General features: G+C 35.8%; 3 protein-coding genes across 3 annotated transcripts; all 3 read left to right on the top strand.

Moving 5' to 3' along the window:
• Window positions 1-3,712: 3,712 nt before the first annotated feature.
• LOC103455111 (eukaryotic translation initiation factor 3 subunit F-like) lies at window positions 3,713-6,146 on the top strand. The gene is made up of 6 exons (XM_008394706.4): window positions 3,713-4,067; window positions 4,231-4,310; window positions 4,705-4,934; window positions 5,305-5,426; window positions 5,506-5,619; window positions 5,828-6,146. Exons 1-6 carry the CDS (start codon window positions 3,846-3,848, stop codon window positions 5,915-5,917), a joined length of 858 nt encoding a protein of 285 aa, XP_008392928.3. The 5' UTR covers window positions 3,713-3,845; the 3' UTR covers window positions 5,918-6,146.
• A 7,373-nt stretch (window positions 6,147-13,519) lies between these two features.
• LOC103415195 (WUSCHEL-related homeobox 7-like) lies at window positions 13,520-14,571 on the top strand. The gene is made up of 2 exons (XM_008353541.4): window positions 13,520-13,989; window positions 14,165-14,571. The coding sequence occupies exons 1-2, from the start codon at window positions 13,656-13,658 to the stop codon at window positions 14,359-14,361; spliced, it is 531 nt and encodes a 176-aa protein (XP_008351763.1). The 5' UTR covers window positions 13,520-13,655; the 3' UTR covers window positions 14,362-14,571.
• Window positions 14,572-16,179: 1,608 nt separating this feature from the next.
• On the top strand, window positions 16,180-20,217 carry LOC103415196 (26S proteasome non-ATPase regulatory subunit 7 homolog A). The gene is made up of 10 exons (XM_008353542.4): window positions 16,180-16,565; window positions 17,561-17,653; window positions 17,738-17,819; window positions 18,413-18,509; window positions 18,665-18,740; window positions 18,895-18,953; window positions 19,106-19,228; window positions 19,409-19,466; window positions 19,586-19,671; window positions 19,771-20,217. The coding sequence occupies exons 1-10, from the start codon at window positions 16,379-16,381 to the stop codon at window positions 19,840-19,842; spliced, it is 933 nt and encodes a 310-aa protein (XP_008351764.1). The 5' UTR covers window positions 16,180-16,378; the 3' UTR covers window positions 19,843-20,217.
• Window positions 20,218-23,332: the final 3,115 nt, after the last annotated feature.

Raw genomic sequence — 23,332 nt, 5'->3', positions numbered from 1 at the left:
TGTTATTTATCCAAACTGAAGTTGTGTTGGCAAAAAAGGAAAATAAAAAAATCTCAAGGTTGTTGAGAGGTTTCGCGTAGAGCAAGGGTTTGCGATGGGCAGTTTGTGTGTTGAGTTAGAGGGATCTTGTTTCGATGTCTTCCCTCCCTATTTATAGCAGCCAACCTATATTGAATCTCAATCACTCTCGGATTATAACTCATTTCCCTGATTCAACTTTATCTCGGCCAATCCTATTCTTACTAGGACTTTGAACATAACTCGTTACCAGGCTGTATTCAATTCCAGCATCCTGATCCTGTCGAAACTCCTTCTCATAACATGACTCATCCACATCCCCAATTCCCCAATGGGACGTGGCCAACTTCGACCGTGCAGCCCAGGAGCTACATAACTCCCAACGACACCTGTACACGGCTTATGGGCTGAGAAGAATTCTAAACTCGGCCCAACCAACACTGGGCCGATAAGGATTCTAAACTCAGCCCAACCAACACTATTTTTGGGCCCAAACAATAACTTTCGGTACGAATGTATCGATACAAATGTATTGGTACGTAACTATAGTATCTAAATATACATATGTACGTAATATGTATATACATATATATGGAGAAATTTACGCACAATAAAAAAAATATGATAATATATGACTTCTCTTATTATGTGAACTTAATAACTATCAATGATAAATAACATTTTTATTATTTATGGGAATCAATATATAACCTACAAACAAAAAACTCAACAATTATTACTATCACATCCTGGCCTGGGTCCTCACCACATCCCGGGCTTAACTCCACCGTAGCACGATATTGTTTGCTTTGGGCCTCAACCACGCCTTTACGGTTTTGTTTTTGGGAACTCACATGAGAAATTCCCAATGGGTCACCCATCATGGGATTGCTCTCGCGCGAACTCGCTTAACTTCAGAGTTCCGATGGAACCCGAAGCCAGTGAGCTCCCCAAAGGCTTCGTGCTAGGTAGAGATGAGAATATACATATAAGGCGTTACAAGATCCTCACCCCTGGGCGATGTGGGATGTTACAATCCACTTCCCTTAGACGTCTTCGTTGGCACACATCCGGCCAGAGATTGGCTATGATACCAAATTGTCAAATCCCGGGCTCAACTCCACCGTAGCACGATATTGTTCGCTTTGAGCCTCAACCACGCCTTCACTGTTTTGTTTCTGGGAACTCACACAAGAACTTCCCAGTGGGTCACTCATCATGAGATTGCTCTCTCGCGAACTCGCTTAACTTCGGAGTTCCGATGGAATCCGAAGCCAGTGAGCTCCCAAAAGGCCTCATGCTAGGTAAAGATGAGAATATACACATAAGGCTTACATGATCATAACCCCTGGGTGATGTGGGATGTTACAATTACAACCTATTTAATATTAAAAAGTTACAATTAAATGTCAAGGATTAGAATTAATTTTTAATCTTAGATAAGATTTTATTCAAAAAGTAATCTTAGACAAGGATTAGAATAGAATTTTCCTATAATAAAATATGTAATATTTGTTTTGTTTAGAAAAAAAGGACCATTTAGTAGCTTCATCATGACAATCGACTATTCCGCGGGCAGGGAAGACTCACAGAGGTATTTCAGCATCCACTTGACTACTATCGTGTGACTCACCAATGTCAGGAATCGAATCCAAGACGTATCGTGTGAAATACGGATCTGAAAATTTGTCACTTGAGCCACCCTGTGGTGGTTGTGTACTATGGCTTACTCCAAAGAGTTTGCCCTTCCAGAAATTCTCGAAGGCACAAGGCTGAATTCAGGCCTAATAGCGTTGGAGATGGTTATGCTTAAACTGTGGCTATTAAAAGATTTTGAGTTATTTTGATTATTTTCATGCTAAAATAACAAATATATAATTAGTAGTGTTGTAGATGCTCATATACCGACATTATATATACTAATGGCACGTTTTACTAAAATTGAGGATTAGAATGAATATGATTCAGATTTCATTTTTCTTACACCAAATATTCAAATTATTGTAATTCTTGATTTACCATACATTTATTAACAACCATGAATTCCATTGACTAAAGAGTAGTTATTCTCATGAAAAATGCTACATAGATAAAAAAAATTGATCATTTTTTGTAAATCATATGATGTAGAGATTAATAGCAAAACTCCCTTTTATAATGATTTAAAAAATAAGTCAAACAATCAATCATCACATTACGTGATTTATAAAACATAAATTAAAATTTTGATTTCTTTAGTATCGTCATATTATCAATCCTACATGTTTTGTTTTTTGGTCCCGACTTTTCTCATAATCTGGTTCATAAACTTTCTCGTCCCAAGTAAACATCCAGATCCAATAATTATTCAAGGAACCGTCGTCGTTCTGATTTTAGAGTCAGAGTAATGGATACCGTTTTGAAAGCTCATCGGGACGCTTAATTAAATTCATATCAGCATGGTAGCATTCATACTTGATCAAATCATGTCGTGGTCCTCCTTGTACCTATCAAAACATGACAGCCTGCTCCGCCGAACATAGCACTAGCATGCGCGTAATGTTGGCTGGGCAGTCCGACAGGCTTGGTGGAGCTGATTGCCTTCTTCATTTTGGGCCCTTGTTTTTGGAAAGGGATTCCGGATCCCTTCCAACAAATTCATCCCATCAATCAATTTGGGTTTTTAAAATTTGATTTAACGGTTAAAAATAGGAGATTCTTTTAAAAGTTATAACGGCTTTAGCTGTTAGATTAAATTTCAAAGGTCCGAATTGATTGATGAGGTGGATTTGATGGAAGGGACTCCGAATCCCTTTCCCTTGTTTTTATGCCCTTGCCCTTGCCATCCAAGGATGGGTGGACTTTATTTTTTTATTTTTTCATTTTTTAAACAAAATGTCTACATTAAGGGAATGGGAGAGTGGAATAAGACTCTCAATGAGTTATCAATAATGTGGTTCAAATTCACATTTAACGATAATCGAACCTAAAACCTCTCATTTACATATGAAGATAAATACCACTAAACCATAGTATTAAATGGCTCAATGATGGGTGGACTTGCTCTTAGAAGATACTAGGTTTGATGCCTATGATTGAATTTAACAATTTGCTATTTTTGAGGTATGTTGACGTAAGAAATAAATATTAACTTTCAAAATTTATCGAGTTGAAAGAAATAGATTATCTGTTCAGAAATAAAACATGTCCCTTTTACTCTCCCAATATGGTAAAGTTTTATTCGTTCATAACCAAGATTGAGAAGTGATTAGTTTTCTTCACAAATAGTGCATCTCTACCATCAATTGGCCAAAATGTGAAAGTTAGCTCCACTTTTTCCCTCTAACATACCTTAAATGAAGTTTGCAATCATATTTAATCCAATATTATGTGATTTTTAAGGAAATTTATTTAAAGATTGAAATGGCTTCAAGTTTCTTGTCCCAGATTTTGCTGGAGTAGAATTTTATCTTCTCCAAATTCTCCTTCTCTCTAGTCTCCTCATATTTAAACAGTCACAATTAAATCACGTCAATTTCTTGTGTTGACTTCTTTGCAGAAAGAGAAAGAAAAATAGAAAATTAATAGAGGAGAGGAGATGAGAGAATCTTACTTCGATTTTGCCAACTCTTATTCTTGAAGCCTATTTGGGCCAAGATAGGCCCATTAGACCATTGGGCTTCTTAATGATGAAAGGCCTAAAATAAAATAAAATAAAAACAAGTGAAATCCAATACCCTCTTCTCTCTCTATCCCCCAAAACCCTAGTGCTCGCTCCACCCTCCGTGCTCTTTCTCGCTTACTCTCGAGCCCTAAGCAAAATCCAGATCCATCGGCGGTGAGAGAGAATGGCGGCGATCGAGCACACTGCGTTGCAGTTCTCCACGTCTCCGTCGTCGAGCTTGTCGGCGAAGGTTCATCCTCTCGTCATCTTTAACATCTGCGATTGCTACGTCAGGCGTCCCGACCAGTCGGAGCGAGTCATCGGCACGCTCCTCGGCTCCGTCCTACCTGACGGAACTGTCGACATCAGAAACTCCTACGCTGTTCCTCATATGAGCGCCGAGCAGGTTCTTCTTCCTCATTTGTTTCTTTAATTTTATTGTTATTTAGCGATTTGGGTTTTCCCCCTGTTTGGTTGATGAGAAAATTGTGGTTAATTTCTTGAACACGAGGAAATTGTGATCCTGTGTTAGAATTTACTGACGTTTTGTTTCGGTGTGTAATTTGCAGGTTGCTTTAGATATTGAGTACCATCACAATATGTTGATATCCCACCAGAAGGTGAATCCCAAGGAAGTCATCGTTGGATGGTAAATATCATTATCTTTTCTGTTTTAGATTTCTTAGTTATTATCGTGCAACTTTTCAGGCAGTTTTAATTGACGAATTCGAATTATATCGTGTTTAATAATGATATTCATTCCGGTGAAATGTTGCTTCCTCTGTGTAATTTATGTTTAATTTGGTGCGGAACCTGTAACTAGTGCGTAAGCTTGGTAGCCAAAAATACGAATTCATAAATGGAATAGGGAACATCCTCGTATGTCATGGTACACGTGAGAGCGCGAACTCAATGCTCCCCAATGATAGTTTCACAAATTTCGAAAAGTTCATACGAGTTTGTTTTAAGCATATGTAATAGAGATTTGTAAGTTTTCAAGTTGATTGGAATGCTTATTGTTACGCCTTGATTATTACTTGTAGGTATTCAACTGGTCTTGGAGTTACTGGTGGTAGTGCACTGTTTCATGAATTCTATTCTAGAGAAGCTCCCAACCCCGTTCATTTGACTGTTGATACTGGATTTGTTAATGGAGTGGGTGCCATAAAAGCTTATGTTTCAGTGAATTTGTCTCTTGGAGATCGGCAACTTGCTGCGCAGTTTCAAGAAATTCCTCTTGATCTTCGCATGGTTGAAGCTGAGCGAGTTGGATGTAAGTTTATCCCTCTAAACTTTTATTGTTTGTAGCATCATTTGTGGTCATATTGGTATTCACACACACAACACATTCACTTGATCTTCCCTGTATAGTTTTCTGACTTCATGGAACAGAAGTAACTTTTACGCTAAGTTTTGGAGGAAACTCGAAGGAACTAGTATTTCTGAGAATAACAATCCGTTGAAGGAACTAGTTATATGTCCTTTTCACATCAATAAAAAGTAGTTTGTCATTTTGGGCCTAAGCTTTTATTTAGTACATTGGTTGAACTCATAGCTTCCCACTAATTTTTGGATATGATTGTTTGAGCTTTTAAGCACGATGCAGATCTGATTCAAAATCATATGCTTTTCCATGATGACAGATGATATTTTAAAGACCCCAATGGTTGACAAACTCCCAACTGATCTTGAAGGAATGGAAGCCTCAATGGAGCGGCTTCTAGCTTTAATTGATGATGTTTACAAATATGTTGACAATGTTGTGGTTAGTAATGATACTTAACCTTCTTAAGCTGGTCATTCCATTTATTTTACTTAATTCTAATGAGGGTTCATGTTTCCAGGAAGGCCGTGTTGAACAAGATAACACTATAGGGAGATTTCTTTTTGATACGATTGCATCTCTTCCGAAACTGTCTCCATCAGCTTTTGATAAGCTTATCAATGACAGCCTGCAGGTGCGATATATTTTTGTTCATTTTGTTGTATCATGAAAGATACAGTTCAAAATATTCAGTTACTTTAGTTATCTATTATCAGTGTTGTTCACAGCCTCCTGTTGTCGGTTGTAGGGTAATGATGCAAAATAGTTCTTCAATACTAGGGTTATAAGTTTGGCGAGCGTTTCTTTGACATTAGACTTGTCCTTTTGTTTGTTGCTTACAGGACAACTTGCTCTTACTGTACTTGTCAAGCATCACAAGGACACAGCTCACCTTAGCCGAAAAATTGAACACGGCTGCTCAGGTTCTGTAATGCCTTTGCTTACAGAACCTATGTCATGAGATTCTACTTTTGAAAGTAATCTGTCAAAGGATATATGACCAACTGTGAGAACGGGGTCTTTGTTTGCAGAGAAGGGTGTAATATTTTTATTTCCATTGAAAATATAGGTAGGATCGTTCAATCTTTTCAATACTGCTTTAATTGTTGGCTAGAAACGCGATCAATTTTGGAGCTAATTTTATGGTTCGTATCCTGTTTCTGTACCGTTGTTTGAAGCTTCAACTTTATAGTTTATTTTACCAAATTCAGAATAGGTTGTTCCCTAATTCTCAAAACTGATTTGATACTCCTGCTTAACTTGGTTTTTCATCCCTACGCCTTTACTTTCTTGACGGGCTCATATCTAATATTTAACACTGTAAATTTCATCTCCTTTGCTGTAAATTCAGGAGACTTGAGATAATTTTGTTTTTTGCAATGTTTTTCGAGAGGCGAACTTTATTGACGAAGCCGTTGCTGACTTGGGGCATAGTTTGTCTTCGTTTTATAGTATGCCGGTATGCCCAGCCCTGTAAGCGCTACTCTTCTGGTTGGTAATTTGCAGCCTTCCGTAATAGTTTCCCAACGAGGAAGGAGCCGGTAAGTCAACTTGGTACAAGAACGGACCTAGCCTCTAGCCCACTCCAACTTAGGCCATCTCCAACCGATGGTTGGCTAGAGGGCTCGTTTTAGCCCTCTGGCCCTCTAAGATTCTCTAAGATATTAATATTTTAATGAACAGTACAATGTCATATTTGCCTTCGTCTCCAACTGAGGGCTAGAGGGCCAAAGGGTTCGTTTTAGCATTTTCACAAAAAAACCGTCTCCAATCGAGGGACAAAGGGCTATAGGGCTAAACATAATTTATTATTTAAAAATTACAACTTAAATGTTGTTTCATGTTACTTAATTTAATTTAATGTTGTATAATGGCTTAGGAAGTTATAGGAAAAAAAATAGAATTTAAAAAAAATATGAAACAAATTTTGTGAAATAGAAGTTATAGGAAAAAAATGAAATTTAAAAAAAAATATGAAACAAATTTTGTGAAAAATAAGTTATAGGAACAAAATGAAGGAAATTATTGAAAAATTGAAACAAATATTATAGATGAAGGAAATATTGGAAAATATATTGAAGGAAATATTGAGAAATATATTGAAGGAAATATTGAAGAAGGAAATATTTCAAATGAAGTGAAGAATTGAAAGAACTTCACCATATTTATAGAAAAAAAGAAATGTTTAAATTAAAAAAAAAAAACCCAACAGCTAGCTGATTAGCTAGCCGTTATGTTCAAAAAAATTTCAAACTATTAGTGTCGGTTATAACCGACAGTAATAGTAAATAATTTTTTTTTTTTTGCCTATGAATACCTATTACTGTCGGTTATAACCGACAGCAATAGGAAAACTAGAAAAAAAAAAATAGCCAGCCTGGGGTTGGCTGGCTCTGGCCGAAAGCAGCCAGCCCTCCAGCCCTCCCAGATTCCCGAGCCCTCTGGCCTAGCGCTCGGTTGGAGACGGTTTAAGGGCTATTTTCGGCCCTCTGACCCTCTGGACCCTTCGGTTGGAGATGGCCTTACAAAAATGTCCTAACCTACCTTTGGACAACTCTCCTATGCAGATGGCTCAGCCCCCCCCCCAACATTTGTTGGTTGGGTCCGTGCCTTACTAGTTAAGAGCATTTATTTCTGGTAGATTGTACTTCCCTTGTCCATAAATATCCGCTTTGTACACATTGAGTTGCCCAATGAATCTGTTAATTTGAATATGGAGCGGGTAAAATATCACACGTTATTATTAGGAATCACACTAAGTGCATGTACATGAAATTTTTTCCTTTTGAATACATTCGATATTTATTTATACTGTGAATTTGAACTGGTGACATAACGGATTGAAGAGAGCGCCGGAGCAATTCACCAATTGTGCATATGCATGAACAATAATTAATAACAACCAAAATTAAGTTAGTGGGTTAACACGGATCATAATTAATAAAACCAAAATTAATTTAGTGGGTCTGGGTTAACAGGAAACCTAATAATCTAATGACTTTGGCCACTAATTAGATGCCAGGCAGCAAGCAACCAGTACATATGATTGGATCTTTTTCCCCCAAATTCATATTCTCTTCTCTTAATTTATAAAATAAGGAATGTTTGATTTGAGTGGGGGTGGCTTTTGGCCCTTTTGTCTTGATGATGGCGGTGAAGCTTCCACTGCAGCAGCAGCAGCTGCAATGGAAGACAAGAAAGTAGAAAACAAGGCAAGATGTTTATGGGGCGGCCTGGATTTCACGCGTGCCCTAATTCTAGCTTACGACTTCTTGAATCTCACGTTTTACACATTCACCATAACACAAATCTTTACCCGACTCTTTTCCACAAATATTATGACAAAATGTTTATACTTAGGGTTTATAGCTTTGTAGATATGTTAGATAGAGATAATTTGGTCCCTGAATAAAAAATCCGTGAGTATTGGTTTATGCACTTGTTTTAATGTGGAGCAAAGATCATTTTGGCTAACTTCGTTAGAACTTTCATTTATTTTTGTCCCTTTAAACCCTTTATTTTGAATATAAGTTCTAACGGAGTTAGCGTAAAAGATCATTATTTCATATTATAGCAAGTTCAGATACCCATGCTCACGGATTTTTAGTTCAGAGATCAAAATTCCGATTGAGGTAAAATTCAGAGACCATTGCTCTAATTATCTATTAGACTAAATTAAGATAGATAGATGGACAATTACAAAAGACACACAAACAGGACAGCGTGGCACTTTTACCAATCTCACACTTCCAACTTACTCTCTTTATGTTTAATAGTACTGGCTTGGTTTCAAATGTTTTGGTTCTAATTTGGAAGTTGGGATTTTCAGTCAAATGTAGGTAGTAAAATGCTTTGATCGAGAAGCATGCGTTCCTTAAGATAATAAAGTTCGTAAACCCTAATTTTGTTGATAGAATGTCACATACAAAGATCAAAGAAAATATATGAGCTTAAAAAGTTTTAAGCCCTTCCACCCATTGCTAACTTGCTATATGATTATGGGTTAGATATTAGCATTTAAGTCACACGTCACTTCACTTGTTAAAAATTGTCTACATGTTAGATACAAAAATGCCTCACGTTAGTGAGTATATATTTGCGGCTTATTTTTAGCTATGATAAAAAAAAAAAAAAAAATCTCACTTTACTTCTTGCACTCTATCACTCCATGTATTTATACTGTGTCTTACTTTACCTTATTTTGTTAAACTCCGTCATATAAACTGTTAACTTGTCACATTTTAATCTATTTTATAATTTTCTTTTAACCAATATCACATTAAAGACACTGCAAGTCAGCAAGTTAACGGTTTATGTGACGAAGTTAAGGGAATAAGGTAAAGTGAGACACAAAGTATAAGTACATTGGGTAAAGTGAAACAAAATAGAGTTCATACAGTAAAGTCAGGTTTTATGAAGAGTACATGTGTCAGTTAAAACTAAGCCTATGTTATATTTTATGTAAAATGTAGAGTATTGTTTGACATCGGAAATTGAAGAAACTATAAAAGAGCCAATATTTAGAAGAATGGAAGTCTTTGTTTAAAAGAGATTTGAACCTCTCTATCCATTAGTTTACGAACTCAGTTCTAACAAATATTATTCATCTGCATAAGCAGAAAGAGGGGCAAAAGTTGCTTCCAAAGGAGACATGTTCAAGATGACGATGATCGTGGGTTGGCCCTTACCCTGGAAAATGCAAACCCTAGTGCTTATGCCAACCCAGCAAAAATCCTAGTGCGGTATTACCACGATTAAACAAATTAATTAAATCCATCATCTCTCCAAATTGGAGGTGGATTGTCTGCCCTCCCAGTTCCATATTCTTCCCATTCATTCTTGTTTGTGTGGTCATGGTTAAGCTACGTCAACATTTTATATTAATTTTTTTATAAAATAATAAAACAAAAAGTAATAGGAATATAAAATATTGACGTGACTTAACCTTGATCACACAAACAGGAGGAGATGGAAAGAGTATGGAAATGGGAGGGCAGACAATCCACCTCCTGACAGGATACCAAATTTGAAGGGAGGTGGATTGTCTGCCCTCCCATTTCCATATTCTTCCCATCCCCTCCTGTTTTGTGTGGTCACGATTAAGTCATGTCAACATTTTATATTCCTATTACTTTTTGTTTTATTATGTTATAAAAAAATTAATATAAAATGTTGACGTGGCTTAACCGTGACCACACAAACAGGAGGGGATGAAAAAAGCATGAAAATGGGAGAGCAGACAATCCACCTCCATCCTGACATGCATAGCCTGTTCACTAATTAACAAGATTATTTCTTAGTTTAGTACTAATTATTGAGAGTCCTAGGAGTTAGAGATTTTTTAGTGTGACCGGTACACATGATAGTACAATATGTGTCACTATACAAATTGTAAGATATATGTGCTAAATTTTTAATAATTTAAAAATTAAAATTTTTCAACACTCCTATTAAAACACGTGATATACCATTTCTATTCCCGTCACAATTAAAAATTTATCCTAAGAGTTAGATAGAAGACCACATTCACAGACAGCAGTCAGCAAACTATTGCGCCAAGTGCAAACAGACAAATATTTTACTCGTGAATGCGAACACCATCGGGAATTGTTGAAAGTGCGCAACACAACTTGGCCACACTGCTCTTCGATCTTGACTAGCAATTACCAAAACATATTATATCTTATTCAAAATCTTGCGAGATCAAATCAAACCATGCATGCTCGAAGACTTTTCTTGGGATTTTGTCACAAACGTCTGAATTAAATGGATCATGAAACCATTATCCTCGTTTTGAAGTAATCAATAAGGTTAAATATTACAAAACTTATCGTTCTTCCTGATTAGTTTTATTTATTTTTTACGCATTGGAATATGTTTCAAGTTCGAATCTTCTTCTAAAGAAAAAAAAGTACGAAATCTGATAATATTAGTAGACTGTATACATACAGAAAGTATATTAGAGGCTCCACAAGAACTTAAATATCTGCATCCCAATCAATCCCCAATTTAGCTACCATATCAGAGCTTCATTTCTCTTCCAATGAACATTCACCACATACACTTCTAGTTCATGTTAATTAAAGATTTGCATTCATCGACTAAACCCCATAGCTATTTTCGAAGACCCTCCTCTAGCTAATCTAGCTAGTGTTTTTTTTTTTACTTTTTTATCTGCACTTTGTCGTGCACTCATTTATTAATGAAACTTATGTTCATTCGTTAAAAAGTATAGCATGTGTAACGTATAGATCAGTTCCATTTTTCAAAAAAGTAAATCGCATGCAAATCTAATGGTGTATGTATCATGCATATGACCATTAATGTTCAAACCTTCTCATCCAACATATCCCTGTGTAGGGACAAACCCTAAAATACAAAACTTCTCCTACACTTTTGATCACTCCCAGAATTGGGTAACATTCAATCAAATGATAAAAGATGAAGCAAACCAAGTGACTGGAAAAAGGGGGATGCAGTTGCTTACGACAGGAGGCACATGACATAAGAAAATCCAATATGTCTCCTCTTCTCTTTTCCCATTTTGGCTGGTCATGCGTTGTCCGTCCCTCCTAAATTTCAATTTTTGGTGGCTTTCTTGTCGCTTTGTTTATGTTCCCACACATCCTCAATTAAAAGGAGGTTTATATATCAATTATCCCCACTCTATATGACTGAGCTGTAATCAGTATTTAGGGTCAACCTAACTCAGTATCTTTGTCAGTCTGTTGCGATCACAACCGTCCAATGCAAATCAGACAATGTGTAATTTTGACCTTCACTTGCATCGATCGTTTTTCTGCTAATACCCCAATTAAGATAATCCAGGAGATTTGCACTCTTCTATATGATCTTTAGCAGACACCAACTAATTAAAAATGATGCTTGGCCTTACTCAATGTCTGGTTATCTTGGACTTACTATACTAATTATGAATTGTTTGGAAATGCATTTTTATAAAGTACTTCTCTAATTTTTTTTTTGGGATATTTTGGATGCGGTCCCTAATCCTTAACATTCTTTGATTAAAACCTTAATATTATTCAAAGTTTGATCAAGGTCCCTTGACTTTGTATACCTCATTATATTACTATTAATATTTATATTTTTATAGTTTTGACATTAATTATTTGATATTTTATGAGATTTATAATCTTATAAATTTAAAATCCCTCATTATAATACTATTAGAAACGGTTACAATAAAAAAATTCAAACATTTTGATTGAATAAATGGATAAAAAATATGTAAAAATAAGAAATAATAAATGGCAAAAGAATGTATCCATAGTGTTAAAAAAATTGGTACATTTCACATATAACAAAGTGGTACATTAATAAAGAAGAATGGGTACATTAGAAATAAATTAGGGTACAAATAAAAGATTAAAATTTATGAATACAAATGAATTTTTAAAAATATAGTCGCTAAAAGAAATTAGTACATGGGTACAAAATAAAATAAAAAGAAAATACTAAAAATTTAAAAAAAAAATGTTACAAATTAAAAGTGGGTACAAACTAAAAATATAAATATATGATACAAAGTTTAGGCATAAAACATAAATATACCATATGTAATTTTTCTATTATTGATTAAATATACAATGTCACGTGACAGTATATACATGGGTACAAACACAAATAAAACTTTAAAAAATATGGGCACAAAAAGGAACTAATATATGGGTACAAATTAAAAATGAAAAGAAAATTGGTACAAATTAAAAAATATTTGCAAATTAAAAATAGGTACAAACTAAAAATAAAATTATATGATGAAAAAATTTAGCCATAAATATAAATATACTAATTGTAACATTTTTAACATTAAAGGAATATATTTAAAAATAAAAATATTTTATTATTCAAATAATTAATGATGTTATTAATACCCAAGGACCTTGATCAAAAATTGAAAATGAATAGGATTTTAATCAATTGAGTAACAAAAAGAAGGATGTTAACCTAATTTTCCCTTTTTTTTTTATAACAAAAATGCAAAATCCCTTGAAGTACAAAAAACCACATATATAATAAATGTTCTTCTATGAAGTAGTGTTTTTTTTTAATATAAACATTGTTAGAAGGGTTTTGCTCATCTAAAACTGAAAAGCACAAAAAACCCTAAAAATTGATAGGGAAGTAATTTTTACACATCTTTTTAACCTTTTACACTCATATTTAATTATGGACGGTTGATTCTATTTCACTTATCCAATTCGATGACTATAAATAAAAACACAGTGTTTAAAAAGCTAAAAAAAATATGTGGAAATATATAATGCATATGAACTCAACGTAAGTAAAAACCATATAGTTTAGGGAAAACTTTCATCTTGTCTGCTCGCCGACAAATGTTGAACATTGGCAGCTTTCGCGCATGTCCCTCTCTTTCTCTCAGCACAGAAAACTGGGCAAAGATAATTAAAACCGAACAAATCCACATAATTATTCAATCTCAAATTCTCTAAAAACAACGCAGACTAGTGTATAAACAAAGATCTAACACAAAAAAATTATAATAAAAAAAAACCAAAGTACTGTCTACTTTAGGGTATTATATATGCACACGAGTTCACACTGTTTTGAGTTCAGAAGCTCAGAAAAAGGAAGTTCCTGAGGCAGCAGCACAGACTGGTTTTGTTTCTAGCCATTTGAAGCTGAAATATGGACGAGGGCATGTCAGGATTTTGCATTAAAGCATCGAGTTTTCGCGATGGTGGTAATGGTAATAGTGGAACCAAGTGCGGGCGTTGGAATCCAACTACAGAACAGGTTAAAGTTCTGACTGACCTGTTCAGGTCTGGACTCCGAACGCCGAGCACTGATCAGATTCAGAAAATCTCCTCTCAGCTAAGCTTTTATGGCAAGATCGAGAGCAAGAACGTCTTTTACTGGTTTCAGAATCACAAAGCCAGAGAAAGACAAAAGCGGCGTAAAGTTTCTATTGATGACAAGGATATCATTCGTCGAGATCTGGAGAACATATCGTCTCCAAAACGTCCGTTAATCATAGCTGTTAAAATTTCTCTTTCTTGATTGACCAAAAAAAAAATTTCTCTTTCTTGAAGTACTTCGGTTTAGGGTTTTTCTAGCATGCACTATGCACCTGAATTTTCTTTTCTGATATGGTGCTTGTATTCTTTTTTCACGGTTTTATTTTCCGTTCTTTGCAGAAATAAATCAGGTTTCGGAGCCGGCAAGAGTGATTGAGACCCTTCAACTTTTCCCTATAAACTCTTTCAACGAATCTGAGGGAGAGAAGCTGAGATTTCACGCAAACGAATATTGCAAGGAGGCATCAGCTTTTACCTGCACTGTTGGGACAGAAATGGACCTTCCACCTTTGGATCTGCGTTTAAGTTTCCTTTGAATTACATGCTTCAAATATATGAGAAAAAAACGGAAAAAAAAGCTCCTAGCTAGCTAGTAGTCATGGTTGCCATTTGTAGAATTTGGGGTTTAGCAGCTGGCATGAAAGGGTGAACAGAAAGGTAGCGAGGGAGAGATAGTTGTTGAATAGTTTACGTAGTATTGACGCTAATTTGAGTTGTTGAATTAAGATATTGGAAATTCTTGGACATTCTTCTCTGCATGTGCACTTTCTTGTTGTTATTAATTTCTCTGTGATTTACTCTGTCGGATTTCTTGTTTGTATGAATGGCTTGGAAATTGGAATTTTCTCTTGCTCCACATGAGCAATGTCTCCTTGGGCTGCATAATTGTGAATAAAATACTTAAGCTTGGCCTTGGTCGTATGACATATACCTATTACTTACCTTGGGTCTGCTTCCCAGCTTTGAATTTCATGTACTAATCTTAGAGCTTCCCCACTTCCCCACAGCCCTCATTTATCCTTACTAAGTAAAGTAATACTCAATTCTCATCCACTTACCTTGATCTTATCCATCACATTTTATACTATTCTTAAATATCATTTGGAAATTCTAAAACTGCTCTTTCATTGCAGATGTGAGTGTATCTACATTGTTTAATAGATTGTGTTCTCTCGTATGCACTCGAGTTTGAATTACTCTCTTCGTAGTTTGAATTAACGGGAGGAGATTGAAATTCGAGCTTAAAACCTATTTTAGTATTGAAAAGAGGAGTGTTACTAGACTAGAAGTTAGTTGGTATGGGAGTGTCTACAACTTGTTTACTTCTTATGTATCCATAACATTGAAGAACTTTGCGTCTGACAATTAAACTAGGTGGTTCGACTCACTTACAAAGAAGCCGGTCCCGAAATATTTAGGTACCACTTGACCTTATGCAAGAGGAATATATATGGATATGGCCGACCGAACCAATAAGGCCATACAGCCATACTCATAAACCCAGGGTCCCCTTGTTTGTTTTTCTCACCTTTGCCCACCCAAATAGTCTATGCCCCATATGCCCGGCTGGATGCAAGAATCTCTTCTCATTTAGGTACAAATTTTATTGAAAAAGTTTCATTCCTTTGTAAATGAGTTGAACAATTTACCTGGCCTGATTGTCAGGGACACAAGAATTTCACCTTACATTGGGTGATGGTGAGAGGAGCATGTATGAGTACTTTGACACGAGTATCATTAGACTTGGCATTTTGGATCCGACCCGTTAACCCGATCCGACCTGTTAATATTAGTATTTGGATGGATGCTTAACGGGTCGGGTCGTTAACGGGTGAACCTGTTAACAACCCGTTAAATAACGGGTCACTTGGGGTCAACCTGTTAGACCCGTTAGTTGAGGATGTTTTAGTAATTTCAGTAAAGTCTTAACAACAAAAAATAAACTCTATGAAAAAAAAAAAATAATAATTGTTAACGGGTGAAACGGGTGACCCGTTAGTTTAATGGGTCGGATTCGGGTGACCCGTTAGCTTAACGGGTTGGATTGAACCTGACTCAAACCCGACCCCTTTACAGGTCTAAGTATCATGGGCCATGACAAGAACATCTTAAAAAATTTAGGTTTTTGGCTGAAACGATCTAACTTGAGGCGATGGTTGATGAAATAATTGATTTTTAGCATGTCGTTGATATCTCATCGTTGTGTCGTCAAAATTTAGTCTGTATTGATATTTTAATTCTAGATCACTTAGCCAAAGAAATAAAAGAAGGAAAAACAATTTACAAAAGGCCCAAAAGCAAATGTAGTTGGCCCATAATAAAACCCATAAATTCTGGGCTCAACCTTCATAAACAAACAAAATTATTTCAAATACAAAATTATCAGGTCCGGTGAGAGAACCGAAAGGAAAGAGAAGAAAGAAGAGCTGGGCAAGCAAAGAGCTTTTTCCATATAAATTAGAGAGAGAGACAGAGGTTTCCTGCAGAAGAAGCTAACTCAAAATTACTGCAGAAAAAGCAGGAAAATTCAGAGAAAGCAGAAGAAATCCAGCAATGGATGTGGTAAAAACGCAGCAAATCTCGGCGAGGCCGATCGAGAGGGTGATAGTTCACCCACTGGTTCTGCTCAGCATCGTCGACAACTACAACAGGGTCGCCAAAGACACTCGCAAGCGCGTCGTCGGAGTTCTGCTCGGCTCGTCGTACAAGGGCACCGTCGACGTCACCAACAGCTACGCCGGTTCGTTTATTTCAAGCTCGCCTAGTCCCTCTGCTTCTCGGCTATGTTTGAATCTCGTTTGCTTTTATTTATTTTTGAATAATTTAAATTTATTTGGGTGAATTTTCCTTTTTTTTTTATCTGATTAAGGAATTTTTGTTCTGAATTATGCTCCAAACTGTGGTAAATTTTTGTTTGGTCAGTGAGAAAATCTGTGTTTAGGCTCTACGGCATTGTGAAAAGGTGTATTTTTGTTAAATTATTCAAAAGAATGAGTGTGTTTCTGCTGCTATGAGCTTGAACTTGGAATTGGTTAAGCAAATTTAGGTTACGTTTGCATGCTGCTGAATGAATTTCAGTTGGTTTAGGCTGCATTTCAGAATTGAGATGTAGAAAGTTAAATTAGTTATGAGGGGTTGTCGCATTCCAGACATGCCTTTTGATAAGGCATTTCGAAGTTTAATTCGAGAGCTGCTGAGGTTGTTGTGGTGTGAAGTTGCGAAATTTCTGCTTTAATTTGCTTTCCAAATGCATAGACCTACACAATTTGAATTGATTTATGTACCGGGCAGTGCAGTTCCTATGTTTTTGTTTATCAGCATACTTTCTATATATTTGCTGATCAATGCGCTTTCTTTTTAATTTCCCATTGCATTTTAGGTTGTTTACCTCTCCCAGACCCTGCGTAAAGCGGGAGCCTTGTGCACTGGGTACGACCTTTTTTTTTTTTAGTTGATAGTCTGTAGCACGTGCATTCTATAGCCTGTAGCACTTGCTTTCTTGTACCATTTTGATTTTATTGTTTATTGGTTTTTCAAAAGAATTTGACGCAGTATCAGTCTCGAATTTCATGATTGCGGTCTTAAATTTAACTTACTGGTTTAGTTTTTGTGTTTTTGTTAGACTTAAATTTTTTTCTTATTTTGCGTTTTCATCTTGTTGCCTGTAGAACCTTCTATGTTTCTAGATCAAGTGCGTTACTTTTGACTCATATTAGTATTGATCTTTATTCACAGTTCCCTTTGAAGAAGATGATAAGGATCCCAGTATCTGGTTTCTTGATCACAACTACCATGAAGCCATGTATTCCATGGCAAAGAGAATAAATGGTATGAGTATATACTATGTCTCTTTCCCTAGATTCGCACATTATCTGTTATGATGCAAAAATTGACAAATAATTTTTTTTCCAGCAAAGGAGCACGTTGTGGGATGGTACAGCACAGGTCCAAAATTGAGAGAAAATGACTTGGACATTCACGGTTTATTTAATGGGTAAGCCAGCGTAAACCCTATGAAAAACATCTACTTGGTCTTGAGATTCCATTAGAATATGAATATCATGAATGCTTCTTATAACCAGTCTGGTCAACAAAGTTTAAGTGGAAGGACAACATGGAGATAATTAAAGGTGTAAGGTTCATATCGTTTAAATTGGTATCAGAGAAACTAATTCTCAACTGACTAGAAGAAGCAAATGTGTTCTTCAACCCTTATTTCTTAACTCTTGTCTTCATTTTGTTATACTGTGATACCTTTTTTTTTTTTTTGTGTAACTTGAATATTGGTAAATTTAATCAAGATGTCTGAGATTTTGGAAACCTTGAGGTTCTCCATCAGTTTTCTATAAAATATTGATGGTTGGTTATGAGGAAGCCGTATACCTGTAAGTGGTATTCTTATAAAATGGTGGAAATATTTTGTTTTTTGTTTAATTGTTTTGTCTCTATCATGGTGAAACATGCTTAAGCATTTTGCACCCATCAGCAGATACATGAATTCGTGTTTCTATTCATTATCCTTGAGACGTATGAATTCCTGTTTCTTTTCTTCTCCATTATATCACAATTTCCCTTTTGATTTTGCAGTTATGTTCCAAATCCTGTCTTGGTCATAATTGATGTCCAACCTAAGGAGCTGGGAATACCAACAAAAGCTTACTGTGCCGTTGAAGAGGTGAAAGAGGTAGAATCATGATTTTTTCGGATATGCCTTGCCTTTTGTATTGGTCTGGTCATATACTAAGTTCTTCCAAAACAAGCGTTATGGTTGGAGCTACTTTGACTTGAAACCTGGTTTTAATGCTATAAATTTGAATGAACATTTTGGTACGATTACAGAATGCTACCCAGAAAAGCCAGAAGGTGTTCGTTCATGTGCCTTCTGAAATTGCTGCCCATGAAGTTGAGGAAATTGGTAAGCCCATGGAAACTGAACTACCCTTTCTTGTAACATTGAATAAGACTTTTAAGTTATTGCATGCGCATATTGATTTCTTGCTTTCCTTTGTGGTTTGGTGGTCATTTTGTTTCTACTTATGGTTTTTATTGACCATATTACCCTTTAACAGGAGTGGAACACTTGCTTAGAGATGTGAAAGATACAACCATCAGCACTCTTGCAACAGAGGTTTGGTTTTGGTGATTTTATTCTCATTAGCTTCCTCGTTTTATTTATGCGCACACAGTATGTATGTATGTATGTATGAAGTCAATTTTATTAGATTTTCTTAATGCATATAAGAGGCGATACAAGAAACTTAGTTTCCAAGTCTTGTACAGGTTACAGGGAAACTCACAGCCTTGAAGGGATTGGAAGCAAGACTTAAGGAGATTCGGGGTTATCTGGACCTTGTTATTGATGGCAAGCTCCCATTAAACCACGAGATTTTGTACCACCTACAGGTTCGGTTTTGGCTTAACCTACATGTAGTGTAGGCTAGAATCTTAATGTAGTGCTAGTTTGATTTGTCTCATAACTTTTATTTCACAACAATGAAATATTGTAATTCTTTTGCCTACTGTTGATATTTTCACCCTCACACTCATACATTTTTCTTATTTTTCTATCCCAAATCCTTGTAGGATGTGTTCAATCTACTTCCAAATCTTAATGTTTCTGATCTCATCAAGGCCTTTTCAGGTAAAAAAAAAACCTACCATGTTTATCGCTTAGACTGCTTTATTGTTTAGATTTATGGTTCCTGCGTTAGTGCCTATTTTGTTAATAGTGTTGATTCATGTTGTTGTTGTCATGTGCAGTGAAAACAAATGATATGATGTTGGTTATATATCTTTCTTCCCTCATCCGAAGCGTTATTGCTCTTCACAACTTGATCAACAACAAGGTGAGATGCATTTCCATGAATGTGGATTCTCATCTTCCTTAATTTTCTCAACATGCTTCTCATATTGTATTGGAATGTAAAAATGTTGGAATATTTCAGATGCACAATAAGGAGCATGAAAGGGCAGAAGACTCTAAACAAGTTGCCGTAACAGCTGCAGCTGGAAGCTAAGAGTATTTAAATACAGCTTGGACGATTGAGGGACGTCATCTATCAATGAAGATAACTGATGCGTACTTTCTTTTCATTCCATATCCTCGATGAATCTAAAGTTAGATTTGGAGGGATGCATAGGACATGCCTGATTTAGTGATCACCCCTAATCTTATGCCATGTCCCAGACGGTGCTTTCACTTCCTTTCAAATATATGACATGCATTGTGGTATGCAGTGGGATCCGAAAAATATAGAATCTGTTCCAATTTAAGGATCTTATTTAACAACATTACTAGCGCGTCACGTTTATTTATTTGAAATTGAAATTACTTCGATTCTTGATTGTTTCGTGATTTGCTATTTTGCTAATGCAAGGAGGTGTTTGAATTATTTAGTTTCAGTTACTTTTCATGGTGTTTGAAATATTATGTTCTCTCAGTAATTGTGGAGGGTGCAGCATTTCCACTCAGTCTTGTTCATCAATGTGAACGCTTGCTGGAACTCAGCATCCATGACCACCCCATCCATAACATGTATTCTGCTCGTCGCCTGAGGTTCCGGACGGTCGGGATCGGGGCATGGGGCGATAGGGAAGGCGTTTGATTCAGCTGAGATGGAGTTGCTGCTGAGGTCCAACTCCAAGTCTCCGGGAGTTGAGAGGTTGAGACGGAGATGGTAAAGCCTGAGATGTTAAGATATTAGAATTTAAAGCATTGACATTGGTGCGACGTCGTATAGGTGTTCATGGACCATGTGAAGAGTCTAAGATGAAGGCGGCCCAAAAATTGGTCACAAAACTATTTATCAAATGGGCCTATTTTTATGGAATGTGTTAGGCTCAGTTTCGGCTTAGCCTAATCCTAACTCATTTCTGAAATTTGCAACTTATTGCCCCCTAACGCGATGTTGATGTCATATGGAAAAAGAACAAGAGTGTAAATATGAGTTACGTCAATTGACCAACAGCGTATGCTCGCCCGTGAACAAATACCCTATCTCGTAAATTATAGTAGTTTATGATATATATATATATATATATATATTGTTGAGAAAAGAAAAACAAAAAAGAGTTACAATTGTTAAGAAAATTGATACCCATCTAAAATAGCATAAGCGATTACTGAGATTTTGAAACAAAGGTAAAATTCACAAATAGACAGAAGACATCCTCCATTTGTCCGTACAGACCAGATTAATCGCCGCCGTCCAAACCATGTCCGCATTACAACACCAGGAGGGCCCACACATATCCAACAGTTGTTAGCCTTATAAAGTTATACAATTAAAGCACAAACAAAGAAGTGACAAACCTGATTCCAATTATAATCATGGTACTTGAGCAAGGAAGGTGAAGGGCATGGCAATACCAAGATCTTCTACAAACACTTAGCTGAATACAACTACTCTATAGGAAGCATTATGTTCTGTGTTCTAGGGCTTATAGAGACCGGTGTTTATATAAGCTAAAAGCTAGGGTTTCCATCCATAAAAGAAACCTAAACTTACTTTCTTAGCCTCCAAGTCAAGTATCATAATCATATTCAATTAAGGATTCCATCAATTCTATTTCTAATATAAGATGTTGGAGCAATATTAGAAAATATGAAAATAATAAAAGAATTTCAATGAAAGTATTCATAAAGAAAATCACAACATCAATTATGTATGAGATTAATATAAACAATTAGAGATAAAGTCAGAAAAACTGACAAACTTGGAGATTGAGGCTTGCATAAATGCAATGTCCTAAAGATAGAATTTCGCCCATACTCTTGTGCTTGTAGTTCGATAGGCGTCTATCTCCCAGGATTCAACAATCTATAATCCGAAGTCAAAGCACTTCAATCTTCGGACTTTGGCGAACTTTATATATTCCGTACTCTCAAGACACGATTCGGAATTTGACACTTGAATCATTTGAGAAACAAAGTGGGGAAACCCTATTTCTCAAGAGTACAAATTAACTCTAATTTTCTCTATATTTAATACCAATGGTTTCATGGGTTTATATAGAATCCAATTTCTACTTATTAAAGAGATGTAACTTTTCATCTATAAGTCTACATCACTTATCAAGGGAATGCACCTAAACAACATAACCTTTCTAAGAAATTGGTTAACACTATTTTTCATTCAATTATTAAAATTATATATTACAATATTTCATATTATAATATATAATTTCCAACAATCCCCCACATGAATGAAAAATTAGGAAGAATTTGAGAGTACAGGCGGACAAGAGATGCATCGGGAGAGGTGTCTTTTGGACTTGAACCTACCCTAGTGAATACTTATCGGGTTTACTTGGTGACGCAGTGGATGTAGAAGATCTTGAACTGTTCACCGCAGCAATAAACCGAGACAATAAGCAACACACATCACTAATCCTAATATATTACGGTTCATACGGTTGTGTTAATTTTGGTCCTGAACAAATCCCGGATTCATGAGAGCTTTAGAGAATTTAGCCATCTCATTCTCATAGAAGCGACCCATTTCTACTCTCACATAGGTGACCACTGATTAAGAATAGTCTGCTCTATTCCTCTTATTTATAAGATATCACTGTCATTAGGTATAAATATACAACCTAAAATGTCTGCAGACAACACACTGCTTCCATCATAGGAATGAGGTATATAGTGTGTTAATTTTTTTGAATCATGCCCAACCAGTTTGCCTATTGAACTTAGACCATGGGATCTCCAATCAACTAAGTTAGGTTTCCGCTCGGCTGATTCATTAGTTATGTTGGCTTTAGCCTCATTCCACTCGATGATCAACTTACTCTCTAGTCTAACCTTTAATAATTGGTACCATTTAGGATAACTATCTTTAATAGTGCGTACAATCCATCTTATGAAATTGTATTTCATATGAGAGTAGTTGTTTGACATTGTTTGAAATGTCAAGTCCTCAAAATTATATTAGGACTTAATTACTATGTAATTCACTAACACTTGGGTAAACACCCCCACATTTAAGGTACTTTCCAGAAGGTCTCTAACCTTTCAATGCCTTAAAATACCATTGTAAGAGATAATCTTTATCTCTCTCTATAAGCAAATTACTGTGTCATTCTTCTTAAGTTGACATATTATCCAAAGATAACTATGTCACTCCCCCACAATTCACTCACATTGTGGTTACTTTGAATGGTATCAATTACTCCTTCATCATACTTAAGAAGTAGGAACCAGTGAAGATATTTTCTCTTTATCTATTCTTCACTTCTAGGCTTTCAAGCCTCACAAGTCCTTTATATGAGAAGCACTCCTTTCACATTCAACTACGTATTCAGACCTTTTGTTTCTTGAAATTAAACAAGAACTATAGTCATAAATTTATAACAACGTGATACCCGGTTTGGATACTTCACTTCTTAAAATGAGAACCAACCTTGTAATTTCCAAAAGATACCAGCCACTCTTTTGGTAAAGAACCAAAAGTCGTTGAATCAACCGTATATATTAATTACAGAACTTGGCCGGAGTGCTTTCTT

Source organism: Malus domestica, chromosome 01 (assembly GCF_042453785.1).
Source record: "Malus domestica chromosome 01, GDT2T_hap1".
Lineage (NCBI taxonomy): Eukaryota > Viridiplantae > Streptophyta > Magnoliopsida > Rosales > Rosaceae > Malus > Malus domestica.
The sequence above is the reverse complement of the archived record's forward strand: the minus strand, read 5'-3'. Positions and strand labels throughout refer to the sequence as shown.